This window comes from Rhineura floridana, chromosome 6 (genome assembly GCF_030035675.1).
Source record: "Rhineura floridana isolate rRhiFlo1 chromosome 6, rRhiFlo1.hap2, whole genome shotgun sequence".
Taxonomy (NCBI): domain Eukaryota; kingdom Metazoa; phylum Chordata; class Lepidosauria; order Squamata; family Rhineuridae; genus Rhineura; species Rhineura floridana.
Genome location: NC_084485.1, coordinates 82,714,234 through 82,734,835, shown reverse-complemented (window position 1 = coordinate 82,734,835; position 20,602 = coordinate 82,714,234). Strand labels below are relative to the sequence as shown.

General features: G+C 42.9%; 1 protein-coding gene across 3 annotated transcripts in view; it reads right to left on the bottom strand.

The window, feature by feature from the left end:
* Positions 1–20,602, bottom strand: part of RNF220 (ring finger protein 220) — a 486,818-nt gene that overhangs the window by 125,873 nt on the left and 340,343 nt on the right. For all 3 annotated transcript variants that reach the window (XM_061632741.1, XM_061632742.1, XM_061632743.1), the window contains one exon: positions 18,942–18,987. In XM_061632741.1, coding sequence (XP_061488725.1) covers positions 18,942–18,987 — 46 coding nt within the window. The remainder of the gene's footprint in view (positions 1–18,941; positions 18,988–20,602) is intronic.

The following is a 20,602-nucleotide window of genomic DNA, read 5'->3' as shown; positions in this document are numbered from 1 at the left end:
TCTAGCTCCTGTTTGGAGCACTCCTGCAGGTCCTGATCCAGGCCTAAGTTTCACCAAGGAAAAGGGTCGGTCTAAGAAATAATTATAATGGACATCACTGGGGAGTGCTTACTCACTGGTAGGGATATTCACGAGATATGGCTTTTTCTTTTTCATTAATGTACGCAGCTCCTGGCTAAGCCAAAGTTCTGCCGGCCTGGCAGCTCCCAAATGGCAAATGAATGCCATGGAGCTTCCCTCTGGCTCCTCCTCCACTGACACCCCTTCTGTTGGCTTCCCTTGAGTTAGATTGCTCTGTAAGTCAACTTAACCCCCTCCCTTGCTGAATTTCTATAGGGGGGAAAAACCACACACCAGGAGAATAGATAACACTTCAGTAGTGAAGTACACAGTGAACATTTACAGTATCTCTGGCTAATAATTCCACTGCTATATTCTTGACATGTGAGAGTAAAAATAGCAGCAACAAAACATTTGAGCAACTTGGTATTATATTTTTAATTAAATATATATTAAAATTAACATCTCTAAGTGTGTAAGTGTTTAGCATCCATCAACAAAAAGAAGGCTGGTCATGGAAATGGACTGCCTTCTAGTCAATTCTGACTTATGGCGACCCTATGAATAGAGTTTTCATGGTAAGCGGTATTCAGAGGTGGTTTAGCATTGCCTCCCCCTGAGGCTGAGAGGCAGTGACTGGCCCAAGGCCACCCAGTGAGCTTCATGGCTGTGTGGGGATTTGAACCCTGGTCTCCCAGGTTGTAGCCCAGCACCTTAACCACTACACCACACTGGTTCTCCATTCTAGTCATGGTGGATCTTATAACAGCCTCTTATTCAGCTGACTGTGGATTGCTGTTTTTGCAGTTAACAGACATTGGTAGCAGGGCTGTGGAGTCGGAGTCATGGAGTCGGAGTCGGTAGAAATGTACTGACTCCGACTTCAAAATAAAATTAGTATTTTAATATTAATATTAATTTATTAATATTAATACATTAATATACATTTGCCATTTATGAAGGAGTTGGAGTCAGAGTTGGACAGTAGAAAAATAGAGGAGTCGGAGTCGAAGGTTTGACATACTGACTCCACAGCCCTAATTGGTAGCATTAACTAGAGTTACCTAAATGTGAGATGAATCATACCTTCAAGAATGGAGTAAAAGTGTAGTGATAGATGATTGCTCATTGCCCTTGAAATGAATAATCACTTAAGCTTCTCTCCTATTGCCCATATTGTTCAATGTTTTATTTATTTATTTAACAAAATGCCTTCCTCTGAGGCTGAGAGGCAGTGACTGGCCCAAAGTCACCCAGTGAGCTTCATGGCTGTGTGGGGATTTGAACCCTGGTCCCCCAGGTCAAAGTCCAACACTCTAACCATTACGCCACATTGGCTCTTGGGGCTGGTCATAGTAGAAGTAAAAACGCACTCAAAGCCAGGAAAGCAGACATTCCCCCTACCCTCCATGCTTTGACTGCTGCATTGCACTCTTACTATTTTACAGCAAAACCAGTTTGCCAACCTTGATAAGGAATAACAAAAACACTCTCAGCATTTGTAGTTTGTTTTTGTGCCCAAGTGCCTTGGGCCAGTCAGCAACTCTCAGCCTAACTGATTTATTTATTTATTTATTACATTTATATACCGCAGGTTAAGGTGTTGCCCTACGACCCGGGAGACCAGGGTTCAAATCCCCACACAGCCATGAAGCGCACTGGGTGACCTTGGGCCAGCCACTGCCTCTCAGCCTCATGAAAACTCGAGTCACAGGGTCGCCATAAGTCGGAATCGACTTACATAAGGCAGTACATCTACATTTTAGTGTTAGTGTTGGCTGAGTTAGTGACAGCTGAAAGCATCCGTCTTTTGAGATAAAGGAGTTGCCAATTTGGCAGGCATGAAAATTATGATTATTATATTTTTGCTGTTGTAACTGATGTTTTAATGTTTTATGATCATGCATTTTATTATTACCTTTTACTGTAAACTGCCCTGATAATTTCTTTGGAATGGGAGGGGGCAAGCTTAAATAAATAAATAAATAAAAACCAGCCATTTGAGAAGAAATATTCTGGTTTTATAGCCACAGAAAGAAACACTTTTCAGACAAGTCCCCACCTTGCAAAAACGTGACTGTCTTTCTTCCATAAAAGACTGAGATAGCAAAAAATATGATTAAATGCTAAAGGATGGCATCCTTCTCCCTACATCTTAATAAACTAGACCCAATATTTTGACATCAGGAAGGGCACTGGTTGCAATGTAAACCCTTGTCATAGTTTTCAAGTTGCATATAGCACCTTGATGGCAGGAGTTAAAGATACTTCACTTTTCAATTTGTTTCAGTGAAGAAATGAAAATACACAAGCCATCAACTCTGCTTCAAAGAACCTCGCCAACAAACTCTCATTGCTTCCCATCAGCCCCCACCTGCCTGTTCACTCCCCATCCACCCTTGCAAGTAGCTCTAATCCAATATTATTATCTGAAAAATGGCTGGGCTAGCTATGGAGACAGTAAATTAAATGTTATGTATTAGTTTTTAGCATGTGGTCCCAAAAAGAACGCTGGCCCCACTTATTCTACAAACCTCCTGAGCGCCATGACAACGACCTCCAGAAAAAATGCAGGGCTAAACTAATCCCAAAGACGTCAATCTCAGACCCTCTTCTACATATGTTCGCTGTTTGGATGAATAAACTGTCTCTTAAAATTGTAGCAAGCAGTTCTATTTTAAATACCTCGGCAGCATGTTAAACACTGTATCAGTGAGCCAAGTGCCTGCTCTAGCCCCAAACCACCCTTCATTTGTGTTTCTCATTTCACCAAGGTGGAATGGTGACTGCTTCTCCATTTAGGCATCATCAGGAGAATGATCAAGGACATAGATGGGATTGGGGAGAGGATGGGAGCAGAAGCTTTAGAATTAGAAATCCTGTCAAATTTAAATGCCAATCTTGCTCCTTCTCATCAGCATTAGTGTTTGGTTGTTTACTCACTAGTAGACTGTGCTCACAGCTGGACTCTGATTTGATCTAAGGTGTGCCACACACCAATGACACTATCTTTTGGATAGAGAGACGGTGGAAAGGAAATATGCTGATAGAGTGAGGAGTAGAGGAGATGGATGGCTAGATAGAAAAGTTAAGTCTGTCCCATGTTGAAGATTGCAGTTAAAAATAAAGAAGACTAAATGCCATTGTTTTAGTGCTTACAAATTGCACTTTTCATGGGTTCTGCATCAAAGGAAATGGGAATTTTGACATCATATCTTCCCACCCACGGGAATCAATTTGAGGTCACACAACCTCTGGACTAATCCCAAACTAAGATAAAAACCTGGAAACATGTCTGCATTATGAACTGACTAAAACAGTGTTCCTCATCTGTGGTTTGTGATTAAAATGTTATCTAGGTCCATTCTAATGTGACCAGTGGAGCCTGGGCTCCATTAAGGGAAGATTCTTATTCCTGCATGGAGTCTATTTTCCTTTACTTCAGGAAGCCTGAAGGAGAAGACTCTACTTTAAATTCTACTTTAAAAACTAGGTTCTAATTCACACTTTCCTCAGAAAGTCTCATTCTTCATGCTGACAATGGGGCAAAAACAGGAGACAGCCTATACTTAGTCCATCTGTTTTGGGGTTAGGGGGAACCTGTGGCCTCCTGATGTTCCTGGACTACAACTCCTATTATCCCTTATGATGATCATGTTGGTTGATGGGAGTTGGTCCACAAACATCTAAAGGGCCACAGATTCCCCATCCCCGAGTTTCTAAACAAACCAAAGTGCTGGAGCAATTCACCAAATCTTCAGCCCTCCTAAGTTACTATCCTTATGGTACATGACAAAACACATTTTCAAAATTAAACCATATTAAGTTAAATACTTTAAATTCAGCTAAAATACTCATTTTGACTCTATAATCATGACTTTTTAAAGCCATTCTACCCCCACCCCTGCAACATGAATTGTTGTGAGTGGGCCCTCTGATACTCCAGCAGACCTTGTTCCCATGGAGTTACTACTAACAAGGGAGAAATATATCTCCTCCTACCCCCTGGACATTCTCAACACTGAGGACTCATCCAGACCTCCACATAAAAATTCTCATTTTGCCTATTCTGTTAGTCCATTGACAGTCCATAGTCAGTCATCTTTCTTGTCCTCTCAAACAAATGTGATTTGCCAAAATATCAGAAAAAGCAGAGGAAGATGATTTTATATTTCTCCTTTGTCTCTTGAGCTGAGCCAGTGGAATAGCACCAAAATCTCTTCTCTTCTTGAGGAAGAAAAAAAGCTTGGAAAATAAATGCTTCCAAGTCACCAAATTTGGAGCCATTGACAATTGTCTAAATAGATAAATAACTTTCCCTTGGTTTTGTCTTCTACATAGCAATTGAGCTTTTTGGTTATAACCTATTCTGCAGTCTAGTATGGAGGATACAGGATGTATTGCTAATTGTGCCAATTATGCAGGAGCAGGACCCTGAAGTCCACACTCTCCCTCCTTCCCAATCACTAATCTGTAATCGAAACCAACAACTTGATCAAATCTTTCTCAGTGAGAGCTCCTTTCCCTACAGCATTCCAAGGCAAGCCACCATCTCACTGCTGAAAGGCAGAGCAAGAGACTTGTGCAAGTGCCAGTGAGGCCTCATATTTCTAGCCCCCCTTTAAATCATCCCTCCACTGGGTAAAGGCACTCTATTGAGGTTATAAACCCTAAGAGGATCAGCCCAGCATTACACCTGGGGCAAGCTAAATAAAAAAAGGTCACTGGTGCTTTTTAAACATGGACAAAAAAGCAGTAAAACGTGTTTGGAAAAAAATCTGGCATTAAATCATGACTTTTTGCCTAGCTTGCCTCATTAAAACTGGCCTTTTGGAAGGTAAAATTATCATTGTAAGCGATAAGATCTTTAAGAAAATAATTCACGGCTTTTTCACCCTTTAATATGATAGCCGCCATCGGCTAATTTTTTTCTTAATGGCAACGAGGCCATCAATCTTGTCCAAGGTTTGCTCTCACCCCCACTTCCCTCCCCTGCCACCCTCGAAGCAACAACCTACTTAGCTCACAGGAATAACTGTCTTTCTTTTCTGCTTCTGCTCTGATGCTTTCCAACTTGACAAATCCCCCTTGGAAGAAGAAGCTAAGAAAGAAAGATCAGTTACAATATGTGGGAGAGAGCACAGGGAGACAACACTACTGGATGGATTGAAAGTAGAAATTAAGGTGTAGTTTGTTCAGTGGGGGAAGGTGATTAAAAACTGGGTCTGGGTTGTTGAGGAAAGTTGTAGATTCTCAATCATGAGTATCCTTCACACAAGGCTAACATAAACAGCAGCTTTAGTCAATCCGAAACTAGTCTACTCATTTTGTCGTATGGGTAAAGATAGGGTGGGAATTTGTAGAAGTTCAATTCCAAAGTGGACTCACCTCATTTGGGTGGATCATAACCTGAATTGGATCATAAATCCATGTCAGATCCTGCAGATCCCTTTACAAGGTGCCCAAGGATTGCAAATGCTGCCCCCTGTATGGTAACCTTTCTTTCTTTCTTTCTTTCTTTCTTTCTTTCTTTCTTTCTTTCTTTCTTTCTTTCTTTCTTTCTTTCTTTCTTTCTTTCTTTCTTTCTTTCTTTCTTTCAAAAAGCTCCAAAACAGATAATCCAGCTGCCCACATCCTGGAGCAGCTAGCCCACAGGGCTCCTTGGTCTTGGCCTTTGCCACTGCACTCTTTGAATGGAATATACAGCAAGTTCTCCTGGTAGTGACAGGGCCTGGTGTTGCTCTCAAGAGGGAACTGTAGAGAAAAAACATGAGTGCCCCCACATAAAAATTGGGGGCAGCCCATGTTTTTTCTATACAATTCTCTCGAGACTGAAATTGGAAGAGAAAGAGAAAAGGTGGGCCTCAGTGGCATCCAAGTGAACAACTCTTGACAAAGCCAGGAGAAGTGCTACTGTAAAGTGTAAGAAGGAATTTAGGCATCAGGTTAAAATTTCACTGTTCATGCAGGCCTTTAGATATTAATGCTGTTTTTTTTTTATACAGTATTGTACTATTTGCTGTTTTACTGTATATTGTATTTTTTATTGCTATAGTTTTAAGGAGTTTGATTTGGTTGATGTTATTTTATTGTTATCCGCCCAAAGAATCTTCAGAGGTGGGGCAGGATACAATTAGTGTGTGCTGAAAGTCCTACAAGGTCAGCCTTAATTGCAGTTCTCATTACCACTGTGAAGGTAACTATTTCCAGAAACAATTCAACTTGAATAACAGGAGCAATTTATATTTCACCAGAGTGAATATATGCCATAAACAGAGTAAGTTTCTAGATTTCTAGTTCATCTATAAAATAGGTATATAACCAGGATCATAATTATGTCCCACAATACAGTAACATTCTGCATACATTGCCAAGAGTTTTCATGTTTATTGGGTCAGTGTTAATATTAGGCCAGTGCTGAATATAAAATAATTTTTCAGAGACAGTATCTTCAATTGTTTTAACAACATTCTAGTGAACAAATTTTATCTATATTTATATAACATGATGTTCTAGGATTTCATATTATATTGCAAACACCCCTTGTTTTGCATTTTTCTATATACATCCATTTTATATTTGTCATCCAATTCTTTTGGGTACCCTACAATCACTGGGAATATTCTCTTGATGCAGAGAATATTTGTTTATAAATGAACAGGGTAAAAATGAAAATTCCTTTATTTCAAAACAGGAGGGAGTAGATGTGAGGATAGATCGCTCTACAAGAGAATGCTTATCACTGCATGTCCATGGCAAGTTTGATGTTTTTAACCGAAAGTATACAATCTGGTCAAAAATCCATGCATAATTACACTACTACAACATTCATTCAGAGCTTCTTCATACATTACTATTTTTCAAATGGTTACATTGTACATTAAAAATATATATATATTTGACTATATATACACATATGGATTGAAATCTAGCAGCTTTTTGTTCCAGGTACACCTGGCAAAAAAAGGCACGTTTTCTGAATGGGTAGAAAAAGTAATATATGAAGTAGCCCTTGATCTTTTGATTTTATGATGTATGGCCTGCCCAGAAAAAGGCTGAGCAAAATACTGTTAACAAAATAACCATCTCACCAGTTAGGAAGGCAAAGGAACAGTTTTTTCTCTGCAAGCAAGAAATAGTTCATTTCACCAGATGGTCAGAAATAATTTGTTTGCCAACACCACTAGGTAAACTGCTACTGGGTTACTAAAACCTATGAGGCCTTAGAGCACGTTGCAATTGTGAAAATCTCACCTTTGGGCAAAGGCAACATGTGTCAACATGCTTGTAGAGAGAGAGGCAGCTCTTGTGAGGGAGTTGGAAATGTGGAGGGAGTCAATAGGTTCTTAAAGGTGGACATTTGTGCCACTGGGCTTGAACAAACAGATGGGGACAGCAGGAGACATCCTCACTGCAAACAAAAAGAATACCTGGGCACTCTTCTCCAGAAGTTACAGCTACTCTTAACAAGGAAAAAGAGATATGAATGGGTTGGCTTAGGAGCCCCAGATAAAAGAGGGAGAGGCAGAATGGAACTCCCTGCAGTTCTGTCTTCAAATGAAGGAAGAGGGACAATAGGTGCTTACCAAATCCCCTTCTGTTTATCTATTCTGCTACTAATGCCTGTTGTGGGAAAAAGAGAGCACGACAATCACTCCCAACCTCTACTCACCCACCCAAAAACGTGGTGCTCCTGAATATATATCTGAATGAATCTTTCTTTGGGTGTATTCATATGTGCACTGGGAGTACAGATTCATGCAGGTGTGAGTGTTCTAGAATGGCTGTTATATCCTTCATATGCTAAGTCAGGGATTGGCAGAAGGTAGATCAGGATCTACTGGTAGATAACCAGAGAATTTGCAGGAGATCAGCATGAGGTTCTGACTCTTAATTATTTAACAACAGCAACCCTAAATTTGGCTGTTATGATCCTACAGAACTCAGATGCAGATTTGTACCTATATTAGTGCCTGATGTGCAAGTCATCCCAATGTATCACTAAGGGAGGGGGGCGGGATTGGTAACAGGCTCCTTACCAGAGCCACCCTTTTGCATCTGATGCTGGTTGCAGGAGATCAGAGGGAGCGCAAAGGGAAACATAATTTGGGAGCAGCCCGACTAAGAAAATGCCTCAAAATTGCAACACACGCTCATTGCCACCTCTCCCAGTCCTAAAACTACCTCCTCCCTGTCTAAGAGACAGGTCAGATGTCAGCACTAGGAAGCGGTGAGCTGGCAACAGTGACACTTTGTTTCCTTTCAAGGCCACCCATTTGAGACTATTAAGTGCTGGGCTCCTGCTTTTTGATAGCTCCGAAAACACAGGCAGTTTATTTCTCTTAAACAATCAATCACAGCTGCTGTCAGCACAACAAATACCCTAACCCTGCTTTTTACATCTCGCTCTGGCCTTTCCCTTCTCTCCTGCACAAAGTATTTCCTGCCTGATGTGTTGGACTTTAACTCTGCCATCTAAATAGGTACTTATCACTTAACATGGAGGTGATGGCTTGACATGTTTTCTGTCTCCTGCCCTCCCCTGCATGGTGGGGAAGCAGTCAAAGTGTTGCTAATAGCTGTTATCACTTGGGAACTGTAACCCAAATGCAAGGAGTGATACCAGCCTTTGCTTTACAACAGCACCAGTGGTATCAGCATCACAAGACATGAACACCAGCATCTTTTCGTCTCTGACACTTTCAGTGTGTCCAGTAACCTCACAGACGTCCACTGGATCCCTTGTCGATTTGTGTTCCTGATTCCAGGAAGCCACAGAAGCACCTTATAAACAAATTCTTAATGAGGAAAGCAAACTTCTTTTTGACTTCTGACAATTTGACCCATTGTTTGTTACATCAGAGGCTAGTGCACTATTCTCTGTGCCTCAATGGAAGCTGGGGAAGGCAAAGAGTTGACCAAACTTGCATGTTGCTATGCAAGGACTCCAGATACCTTTGCTCTCTGATCTTCATACCAGGCACAGGATCTAAGAAAGTCGCTTTATACCAAGTCAGACCATTAGTTCTTCTAGCTCAGTATTGTCTACGCTGACTGGCAGCAGGTCTCCACGGTTTAAGACATGAATCTTTCCCATCCCTATCTGGAGATGCCAGAGATTGAATCTAGGACTTTTTAGCATGCAAAGCATGTCAGTGTTCCTGGGTCCCTAGTAACAGCTCCACCACTGAGTTACAGTCCTTGTCCAAAAGGAAGCTGTTTTAAATTGAGTCAGACTGTTGGTCCATCTAGCTCAATATTGTCTACACTGACTGCCAGAAGCTCCTTCCCTTCCCTGCCAATGATAGAACCTGGGGCATTTTGCATGCAAAGCATATGTTCTACCACTGAGCTATGGCAACCTTCTTGAAGGTGTCATTTGGTACTATTTTCCAATCAGCTTTGGACACTGAAGTCAGAACTTTACCTTGTTTCAGCTTAGAGCATAGTGATAATCTATCACACAATCTATAGTGGTATGTTGGAACTAGTTTTTAAAAACCAGTACCAGAGAGTCTTCCACATCTCCTGCAAGTTTTCAGGATGTGTGGTACCCTTAAGAATTTGGTTTGTTAGAAGGAAGAAATTCTGTTCCTAAATCCGTTCGCTTGGAAGTTAGACTCATTGATTTCAATAAAGTTTACTTCCAATAAAACATACTTAGGATCACAGCCTTAGTGGACATGTTTCTAAACTTAATTACAACTACCCAATCTTCTTCACAGTCTCTTCTCCCACATGAATACCAGCCCTAAGTGCTGACATATTTCAAATACACATGGACAGTTCTCTGATCTCCCCCTCTCCCCTACAGCCACAATGAGCAGATTTAATTATTAATCTTTTATCGTCTATCACTTTTAGAGATGAAGCCCTGAGGTGTTATGTGATTTCCCCAAGGTCATCATAGAAGTATACGGCAAAGCTGTTACTAGGGATCCAGGAACACTGACACAGGAATCTAGGTACAGCGTACCTTTTCTGGCTTAAGCATAGAGCAGTGGTTCCCAGCCTTTATGAGTAAGGGACCCCCTTTGCAAGTTCAAAAAATTTCATGGTGCCCCCCAATTGTAATTTTAGTCTCTATTAATTGTAAAAAGGGTGTGTGGCAGAAATCACATCTCCAAATATCCCTTTCCAGAAAAAGCTCCCTGCAGACAGGGAGGTGTTGCTTTCTTTTCATAATGCAAAGGTCCAATCAAATTGGTATCTGCACACACACAAAGTCTGAAGATGTACAGTCCTGTCTCCCAACACCAGTAATTTACAGTGTTGGGTTAAGATCCAGGGTAAAATCCCCAACCAGCCATAACGCCCACTGGGTGACCTTGGACCAGACACAGTCTCTCAGCCTGACCTATCTCACAGGGTTAGTGTAAGGATAAAATGGAAAGGGGGGGGGGACCGTGTGAACCACCCTGAGCAACTTGGCGGAAAGGTGGGATATACATGCAATAATAATTAAACAAATAAATATATTGCGTCGGCAGAGTGCTGTCCCAGGAGGCTGTTCCAAGTGGTCCGAAGCCTGGTCGGTCCAGTTGCTCAGGAACCCATGGAACATTTTAAAACCTCCTGTGATACTTTTGTTAAACACTTTGCCGATAAAATCGAGTGCCTGAAGAGCATGCTTCTGCTCGCCATGGAGACAGCAAGTGGGCCAGAGTCGGCCAGTTGCATTCCGGTCTGTTGGGATTGGTTTCAGCCTCTTCTCTCTGAGGAAGTGGACAAGGTGCTCGGTACTGTGAAGCCAACCACCTGTCTGGTTGATCCTTGCCCTTCATGGCTCATTATGAGCTGTAAAGAGAGACTGAGCAAAGGGATCAAGGCGGTGCTGAATGCATCCTTGCAAGAGGGTGCATTGCCATCAGCCCTCAAGGAAGCAGTAATAAAGCCCATCTTAAAAAAACCGTCCTTGGATCCCCAAGAGCTAAAAAACTTTCGCCCAGTCTCTAATTTACCATTCTTGGGCAAGGTGATTGAGAGGGTGGTGGCTACGCAGTTACAGACACACTTGGAGGAAACGGATTACTTAGATCCATTCCAATCGGGTTTCAGGACTGGCCATGGAACGGAATCAGCCTTGGTCGCTCTGGTAGATGATATGAGGAGGGCATTGGATAGGGGTGAATACACCTTCCTTGTCCTCCTGGACCTCTCAGCGGCTTTCGATACCGTTGACCACGGTATCCTTTTAAACCGCCTAGAGGGATTGGGAATAGGAGGCACTGTTTTGCAGTGGTTCCGTTCCTATCTCTCGGATAGGCAGCAACGGGTGGCATTGGGAGATGAGGTTTCAGACCCTTGGCCTCTTCGTTGTGGAGTGCCACAGGGCTCTATCCTCTCTCCCATGCTATTCAACATCTATGTGAAACCGCTGGGGGCCATCATCAGGAGTTTTGGGTTGCAGTGTCATCAGTATGCAGATGACACTCAGCTCTATCTCTCATTTAAGTCCTCACCGGAGTTGGCTGTGAACACCATGTCCAAGTGCCTGGAATCCGTTAAGTGGATGGATGGGAGAGAATAGGCTGAAGCTGAACCCCAATAAGACTGAGGTGTTACTCGTGGGAGATAAAAGAAGGTTAGGAATTACTGACCTGGTGCTTAATGGGGTGAGTCTACCCCTGAAGGACCAGGTCCGCAGTCTTGGGGTCATTCTCGACTCCCAGCTGTCCATGGAGGCTCACATTACAGCAGTGCGCCGGGCAGCCTGGTATCAATTACATCTGATACAGAGACTGCGACCCTACCTTCCTGTTCATCTGCTCCCCCGAGTGATACATGCCCTGGTCTCCTCTCGCTTAGACTACTGCAATGCGCGCTACGTGGGGTTACCCTTGAAAATGGTCCGGAAATTACAGCTGGTACAGAATGCGGCGGCACACTTGATTAAGCATAACCGTCACTGGGATCATATCACCCCAGTGTTATTAGATCTTCACAGGCTACCAGTTGTCTACCGGGCCCAATTCAAGGTGTTGGTGTTGACCTATAAAACCCTATACGGTTTCAGCCCAGTATATCTGAAGGAACGCCTCCAGAATCACCAATTATGCCGCCTGATGAGATCAGCCTCACAAGACCTTCTCTCGGTCCCACCGGTGAGAACAGCTAGGCTGGTGCGGATCAGAGAGAGGGCATTTTCTGTTGTGGCCCCCACCCTTGGAACTCCCTCCCTTTTGATCTCAGACATGCTCCCTCCTTGTCAAGCTTTCGCCGAGCCTTAAAGACCTGGCTATTCAGGCAGGCCTACAAGATTGGGACAGATTAATTGTAAGTTATATGAACTGAAGGATGGTCTTTTAGCTTAAATTTGGTTGTGTTGATATATATATGTATTGTTTTTACTTTTGTTGTTCGTCGCTTAGAGTGTCCCTAACCCGGACAGATAGGCGACTGAAAAATAAAATTTATTATTATTATTAATATTTCATCTGCAGGATGTGAAGCCCAGCCTCTGCCAACCTGCTGAGCTAACAACAACAACAACAACAACAACAACAACAATAATAATAATAAAGAAGCAGCAATGTGGAAGTAGTGGGGATGCTAGATTGTGAAGACAAAAAGGTAGATAGATTGAGGATGGGAGTTAGTGTGTTTAAGCCTTGCGATTATCATCAGAATTGATGACTTGGGTTAGCATGCACTTGGGGAATGAGAGTGAAGCAGAAGACAGATCAGCACATGTATTTGGGCACATGGGAAGGGGGACTTAATTGGTGCAGCATCTTGGAGAGAGAGATTGGGGGCAGAGTGTAGGTGGAAGAAAGGGGGAATGCTGCACACACACACAGCCTCAGAGATGGGGGGCAAGCAAGTTCTGAGGTTTCTCACTGCTCCTTGACTCCGTCTGGGTCAAAGGCGAGATCTGGGCAGCCTCACAATTAAGAATAATTTTTAAAAGGAGGTGGCAACGAAGCAGGAGCCAACAAAGGCAGGCAGATTGGCTACCAGAAAGGAAGGGGGAAAGCAGCTTTTCCTTCCAGCCTTGCTTCTTTTTGCTTCAAGAAAAGCCCTGTCCTCTCTTTCTGAGCAGCAGCAGCAGCAGCAGCAGCAGCGCAAGGAGACAGGAGTCGGCAATAGTAATCCCCTTTTCTTCCTGGTAGCTCCATCCTCAGTCTCCTTCAGCATCTGCCTCGTGTTTTATAAGCAGACGCCTGCCCTTGGCGCGCCTGAAAGACACTCTGGTGCTTCAGCAAAAGTTCTCCCCTCTTGTTTGGAGCAAGGGGAAAATGTTGTCTGCAACGACAGCAGGGAGCAGACAGCATCCAGGCAGTGAAGACTTTTTTTAAAAAATTAATAAATAATTCATTTCTTTACTGTTTGCTGCCCCCTCTGGATTATTTTGTGGCCCCCTTGAGGATACAGCAAATTCAGTAAAAATTGTTAATTAAACTCTTCTTCTTCCTCTGAGGATGGTAGTGGTCAGATAGACCCTCACAAGCAATAATGCAGTGTCAGAATTGTGAAAGTAGCAATGATGGGTTGGGGAATACGGAATAAAGTAATTCAAGTTATATTCCCTTAACAATTGGAGTGGAAACCTGAGTTTTGTTGCCAACGTGATATATAAGTCTGCAATCAAACATTCTCCAGCACATGAAGGTGGAGAACAAACAAGGCTATATTAAGATGATAGCCCACCCACGTCACAGAGGTTAGTGGGCCTAATTTCTGCTATATGTATTTCTGTTCCTAGATACACAAGTATTATTATAGATGCCTCAAGGGAGAAAGACACGGCGAGGGAATCCCATCAAGTTATGATGGGACTAAAATTACTCTAGTAGGTGCAGAGAAGAGAAGGAGGGTGATTTATTGTATTATTATATGTTGTACACCGCCCAGGGAGCCATTGGCTATGGGCGGTTTATAAATGAAATTAAATAAATAAATAAAATAATTCATTTTTTTCCCTATAGAGGCAGAGACAAAAAGGTCTGAAAAACTTTGACTGCTCTGTATCAGCGATTCCTAATAGTTCCTAATAGCATAGCCTTGCAGGTATATCAAGGATACTGAGGAATGACACTGTTCTCTGCCACAGGCCAAAGGAAGAAAGGCTACTGGACCGCTGCCTGGACTCGGTGGTAGGCTGGATGACGGCCAATAAACTGAATCTGAATCCTCGCAAGACGGAGGTGCTGTGGGTTAGTAGTTCCCAAGTTCGGATATTTGGTCAGTTGCCTGCTTTGAACGGGGTCGTACTCCCTCTGAAAGAGCAGGTCCATGGTCTGGGGGTGCTCCTGGATCCATCTTTGTTGCTAGAGGCCCAGGTGACCTCAGTGGCTAGGAGTGCCTTTTACCAGCTTCGGCTGGTGAGACAGCTGCGTCTGTTTCTGGACCGGGATAGCCTGACCGCTGATGTCCATGCACTGGTAACCTTCAGGCTGGATTACTATAATGCGCTCTATGTGGGACTGCCTTTGAGGTTGGTCCGGAAGCTGCAGCTGGTGCAAAATGCGGTGGCGAGACTGCTCACTGGAGCAGGGTATTGCCAACATGTCACCCCACTGCTGAAAGAATTGCACTGACTGCCCATTTGCTACCGGGCAAAGTTCAAGGTTCTAGTTTTGGTGTATAAAGCCCTATACAGCTCAGGACCAGGATACCTGAAAGACCGTCTTATCCCTTACATACCCAGTCGATCACTGCGCTCTGCAGGTGAGGGCCTCCTGCAGATACCATCTTATCAGGAAGTTCGTTCTGTACAATACAGGAAACAGACCTTTAGTGTGGCAGCACCTACCCTGTGGAATTCCCTCCCTTTGAATATTAGGCAGGCGCCATCTCTGCTATCTTTTCGGCGCCTTTTGAAGACTTTTTTTTTTCAACAAGCCTTTTAAGTTGAGAGCTATCCCAGTCTGTGTCAGAATTGCTTAATGTTTTTTAATAATGTTTTTAACTCTTTTTAAAAAAGCTTTATAAATGTTTTTAACGCTGTTTTGTCTTAATGTATTTTAAGATCTGTTTTTATGATGTTTTGAAGTGTTTTTAGTGCCTTGTTTGCCGCCCTGGGCTCTTGCTGAGAGGAAGGGCGGAATACAAATTAAATAAATAATAATAATAATACTGAGTGCCTTCTTCTCCCCAACTCCCTTCCAGGAAGACCATCTTGGCCACTGAGCAGAGAATGACCTCATTCTGCATGAATATCCTTCCTATCCCACCCCTCACCCCCATGGGAAATAACTCTGCTTCAATTCTAGTTGTCCTTGGAGAGCAGGCATAAAGGTAAGGATACTCTGGCTTATTTAATTTACTAGTTACATTTTATATCCAGCCTTTCTTACAACATAGAATTCAAGGCAGCATACATGGGGTTCCCAGGTAGCCTCCCGTAAGGCACTGACCACACCCAGACCTACTTAGCTTTAGCAAGGTGGATGCACCATGTGCCTTCAGACCATGCCTTGGTCTGGCACTGGCCAGAAGAACAATGAGTGCCTTCTTGTATTGTTTTCATATGCTGTAAGTCACCTTGGAGATCATTTGATTGAAATATGAGCGCTAAATCTTTAAAAACCATAAACAAGCAGAGAGTGCTGAAGTTTTTGTGAATTCCATCTCCAAGGAAGCTGAACCACCAGTTGAACCTGAATACAAAGTTCATTTCATTAATTATTTAATGGTAAAATTAATTTTATTACCACCCAATGAAATTATTTACAGCAGAATCCTATCCATGTCTATTCAGAGGTAAGTCCTACTGAATCCAGTGGGGCTTATTCTCAGGTAAGTGGGTTAGGACTGCAGCCTTACTTATTAATACGTTCTTACTCATGAAAAACCTTGAGGATCACTCTCCTGTATAGTGTTCTCAAGAAGCTCCCAGCACAGCAAGAGTTTAGCAAACAAGGAACTTGGGGATGTTGCAGTCAAACCTGGTGAAGTCCCAGCAACAGAATCAGCATTGGTTCAGGACCAAGAACAGCAGCCAAGAGCAGAGGAAGATGAACAGACACCTGCTTGAAGACTGCACACCTGTGTCTTACCCCCTGGCTCTGTTAAAAGCAGGTCTTTCTGGTTCCTGCTAAAAGAAGTCCTTAGACACGAAGAAGCAGCTGCAGCTCTGATTTCAGAGCCCATGTAATACATGGATCCTTACACATCATGCTGTCTTGAGATCAAGAGAAAGAAAAGGAGGGTTCTGAGCATGGAAGAATGACCTCAAGACTGATGCTGTCTAGTATCTGATTAATAACAACAACACAATAACCTGGAATTTATCCCACATATGGGGAGTCACTGAATGTGTTCTAATGCCTTGCCATGAAAACTGACCTAGTGTAATGAGTGACAGATCCTAATAGGTAGAAATGAAGCAAATCATAGCAAAACATGAATGTAGGGGATTTTCTTGGCAGGTATCTATGTGAGAAAGGGCAGAGAAAACAAGTAGGAGAAGAAGGGACTGAAATTATCAAAGAGTGCCTGGAGCTGAAAATCCCACACACATCCCACTTGTTTCTATGCACTGATCACAAGTATGTTTTATCTGGGAGAAAGAAGGATGAGCTCACTCAGATGTGGGAATCCCCTTTATGCTTTTATGATGGAAGGCAGTAGTGCAGAGCATTGTGGATTCCACAATGAAGAAATTATGAGGACCCAAATCTCTGTCAAATAACAAAGAAGTGGGCTGGAATAACTGCTGCCAGTCCCTATCACCTTAAGTAGGAACATTGTAGGCTAAGGGTGAAGGAGTCTCAGAATGCATTTGTTAGAATTCTTTTATGTTTAACAAAAACTGACACAAGTCAAAACAAGGAAATTAATGAGAAAGCATTTCTTCCATTTACATGAGATGTTCACTGCTAAATTTGTGTCTTCTCCCTCCCCCTGCCCATGCCGCCCCTGGTTACAAGCCCAAATTACGAGTGCAATCCACTACCACCCCTTCACAGGCAAACCTGGATACATTGGATGGTATCAGCATAGCTGGGTGTGTGTGGAAAGATGCTGTGCTTGAGAGACTCTGTATGCTGCTGGAGCTGTGGCCACTTACTCCACAACTCAGCCATCCTGTTTTTTCTCTGCTTCAGGTATATAAAGGAGAGGGACTGCCTGAGGCAGCGTCTCGGCATCGTGCAAAGTGCGACACTTGGAGTCGCCGTGAGGTTACCTTGAAGAAGAAGACCATGGAAGATTCTTTGTTTTTACTGCTTTGTTCTGTTTTGTTTTTATTTTATTTTTTGCTGACTGTTACGTTATGATGCGGGAATTACCTTATTTTGTAGTTAGTTACAGCAAATGTTATTTGTTATTTAATTTTGAGAATTGTTATTTAATTTTGAGAACTGTATTATTTCATTGATGTATTATGTTTTATTGATGTATTATGTTCGTGTTTTTTTGTAAGCCACCTTGAGGGCCTTTGGGTCATAAATAGGGCTCAAGGGAACGTAAGTACCTTGCAGGACAGGGCCTTGAGGAAGTGAGATACAGATATATGTTTATATAGAAGACGTGCACAAGCTTCCTGTTGCAAGTCATAGCTGGGGCAATGTGATGTGCACATTCCTAAATGTATGTGGCTGATGCTCAGTTGGCCACAGGGAGGGATGAAAGCTTTACTGAGTCCTATGCCAATCCCCTTCTGTGTGCAGCTGCACATGTGGGGGATGGTGGATCATAGCCTAGGTTTCTAGCCCTCGTGGTTGCAAAGAAAAGCCCTGAATATATGCTTACCATTAAACATACATAAACCATTAGAAACTCAGAAATCAGACATGGTGTGAGTAGCATTTCCAAAGATTGGGACCATCTTTGCTCATCATAGTTCCCTGCCATCTCTTCTCTCTCTCCTGCTTTTCTTTCTACACATGTATTGCCTCTTCAACAAATATTCCTTGTGTCTCACCTCTTCAACCCAAACATTTATTTCAGTCATGGGAATCCATGTGGAGACAGCCCACAAGTGATATTGGTTACACAGGACCCCTTAGCTATCCTGCCCTAATCCCTTCACTCAAAGCAAATGGGATTCTTTGTTGCTTGAAGCTTCAAAGGCCCAATCCCTGCTGGGAGAAAAGGCTTTTTTCTTGGTTATCTGGTGACTGTCTCTAACTTGCTATATTTACTTCCAAACAGCTGCTTATTGAGCTCCTCCTCAGGCTTGGTGTTTGGGACAGATGTTTGTTTCTGGATCAGAAATAGCAGCTCTTCATCTGCCAGAGCAGCACTAAGGCATCACAGTATAGGGCCCAGCACATCCCTTACTAGAAGCCTGGTCACAGCATGACCTACAAGGTTTTCTACTTGGTCCCAAGGGACAATTATTACATTATTTGGCAATGACCCTGCATTTGCCACCACATACACACACATTTGTTGAGGAGTTGTGGCCAGGCACTGTCATATAGTGGTACTGTTTCTAAGCTAAGCATACCCCATCCCTAACTCCGTACAGATGGGAGTTGGAAAGACAGCAGGCAGAATCATTGCAGACATCCCCTGGCACCTCACCAAAGAAGAGTCTCTGGTTCCAGAGCACCCAAAGTGAAGACCAAAAGTTAAGAACATTTATTCTCTTACCGAAGGGACCTAAAGGCCAAATCCAGTAAAATCTGAAATTATTTTAGGATGCTGAAATTATTTTGCAGTAGCTTCTAAATATGCCCATTATGTATCGAGGCACTGCCATGAGGGGATGCCGAAATAAAGACTTAAGTGACTGCCCACTGCCCAAGCTTCATGATCTGTGAACAAGACAGAGACAACTGTTTGACACCACATAATGATATGAAGATGATGACAGGGAAGGCAAATTGGATCAAGGAACATAATGTTTGTAGGATCAAGGAACATAATGTTTGTAGGAGCAAGGAGGAGGATGGAAAACAACAAAATATGACCAAATTTGTCTCACTTACCTTGGGGGTACCTGGGGCCATGACGTCCTTCAATATGGAGTTCTTACTGCCAAAAGAGAAGAGAAGAATATCAGTACCATACCGAATGTGGACAGAGAGATTTCCCAATATAGGACTTCTCAAATCTCTGTGTTTGTGAGTGTGTATGTGTAAAGCTCTTCATTATAAGAAAGCCTCCCTCTGAGGCTGAGAGGCAGTGACTGGCCCAAAGTCACCCAGTGAGCTTCATGGCTGTGTGGGGATTTGAACCCTGGTCTCTCAGGTCATAGTCCAGCACCTTAACCACTACATCACACTGGCTCTCTTATAAGAACCAGACTCCCATTAGAAGGATTAGGATTAGAAGCCCATCACCATCAGTCTGCACTGCACTCTAACCATCAAGACCCCAAATTCCTATTCCTATTACTGGTTAAATTTGAATCCCACCCTTCCTCCATTTTGCTCAGAGCAGCATTGGTGTTCTCATAACAAGCCTGTGAGGTAGATAAGTCTAAGAGGCAATGACACTCAACGCTACCTTGTCAACTCTGAAGCCAATCAGGGATATGAACTTTATTTCCTGTTGCATCCAAACTCTAGGCACTGTACCACAGAGGCTTTGTAGTGTAATTACCTCTTCCATACATATACTTACATCTCCTTAGCATGACCAAACTTTCCATCTGCTAGGGAATCAGACACACCACTATGGGAAACCATACCATCAAGTATCATAAACAGAAGTATCCCATCGTGTTGCAATGTGAAACCATGGCCATTTAACTCGATTTGCACCATTTTTGAAGACTTCCTAGGACAACTTGAACATGGACTCCATAACAGCTCTCCTCATTGTCTTCACTTTTGCAGAGGAGAACGAGGGACAGGAAGATCGGAGTAAGGCCATCAGTCAAATGTGACAGCTTTGGAAGCAGATCATGGGGTGTATCAGCTAGAACAGCATAAGGTTGGGGAGTGCCCTAAGGTGAGGTGGCATGGCCTGGACAGACTTCCATGATCTGGATTCTGAAGCCTAAAAATGTCATTGTGAATTGTGGTCTGAAGGTTCCCCATCCCTGGGTCACAATGGCCTGCCCAAACCCATGTGTCCAACCACAACTTTTCTTAGACCAAAGATGCCATCACCCAAAGACTAGATAGGCACATCTCAAGCATCTCCCCACAATTAGTTAAATCTAACAAACAGGAACCCAAGAGGAGCTTTTGCTAATTTCCCATCTAGGCAAAGTGATTATTGTCCCAAGCACCCCATCTCTGAAGGCTACTGTGTATGTGACCTGCCTCATGCTATCCCAGGTCCTGTCCCCATTGGTTGGGCTTCCATCTACCCTTTCCACCCAAGATATGGATGAATATTTTTTTTAGTTTTAGTCTTTGTCAGAACATCATGAAGATCCATGCATACACTAGGCAAGTAAGTTGAATTTAATAGGTTCCTCAAGTATTAGACTAACCAGATGCTAAGATTATGTTTTACTTCATGTTTTACTCTGCTTATCTCTCCCTCTTCATTAATCATCACTTTTCTAAAATCAGCTCTTTATCATTTGGAATACTGGTCGTTGGCTGGTTGTTTAAGATCACTATCAGAGCAATCCAAACCTCTCTTATGCTGGGCTGTTAGGGGTTTGGACTGAGCAGAGGCATCTCACCACTTA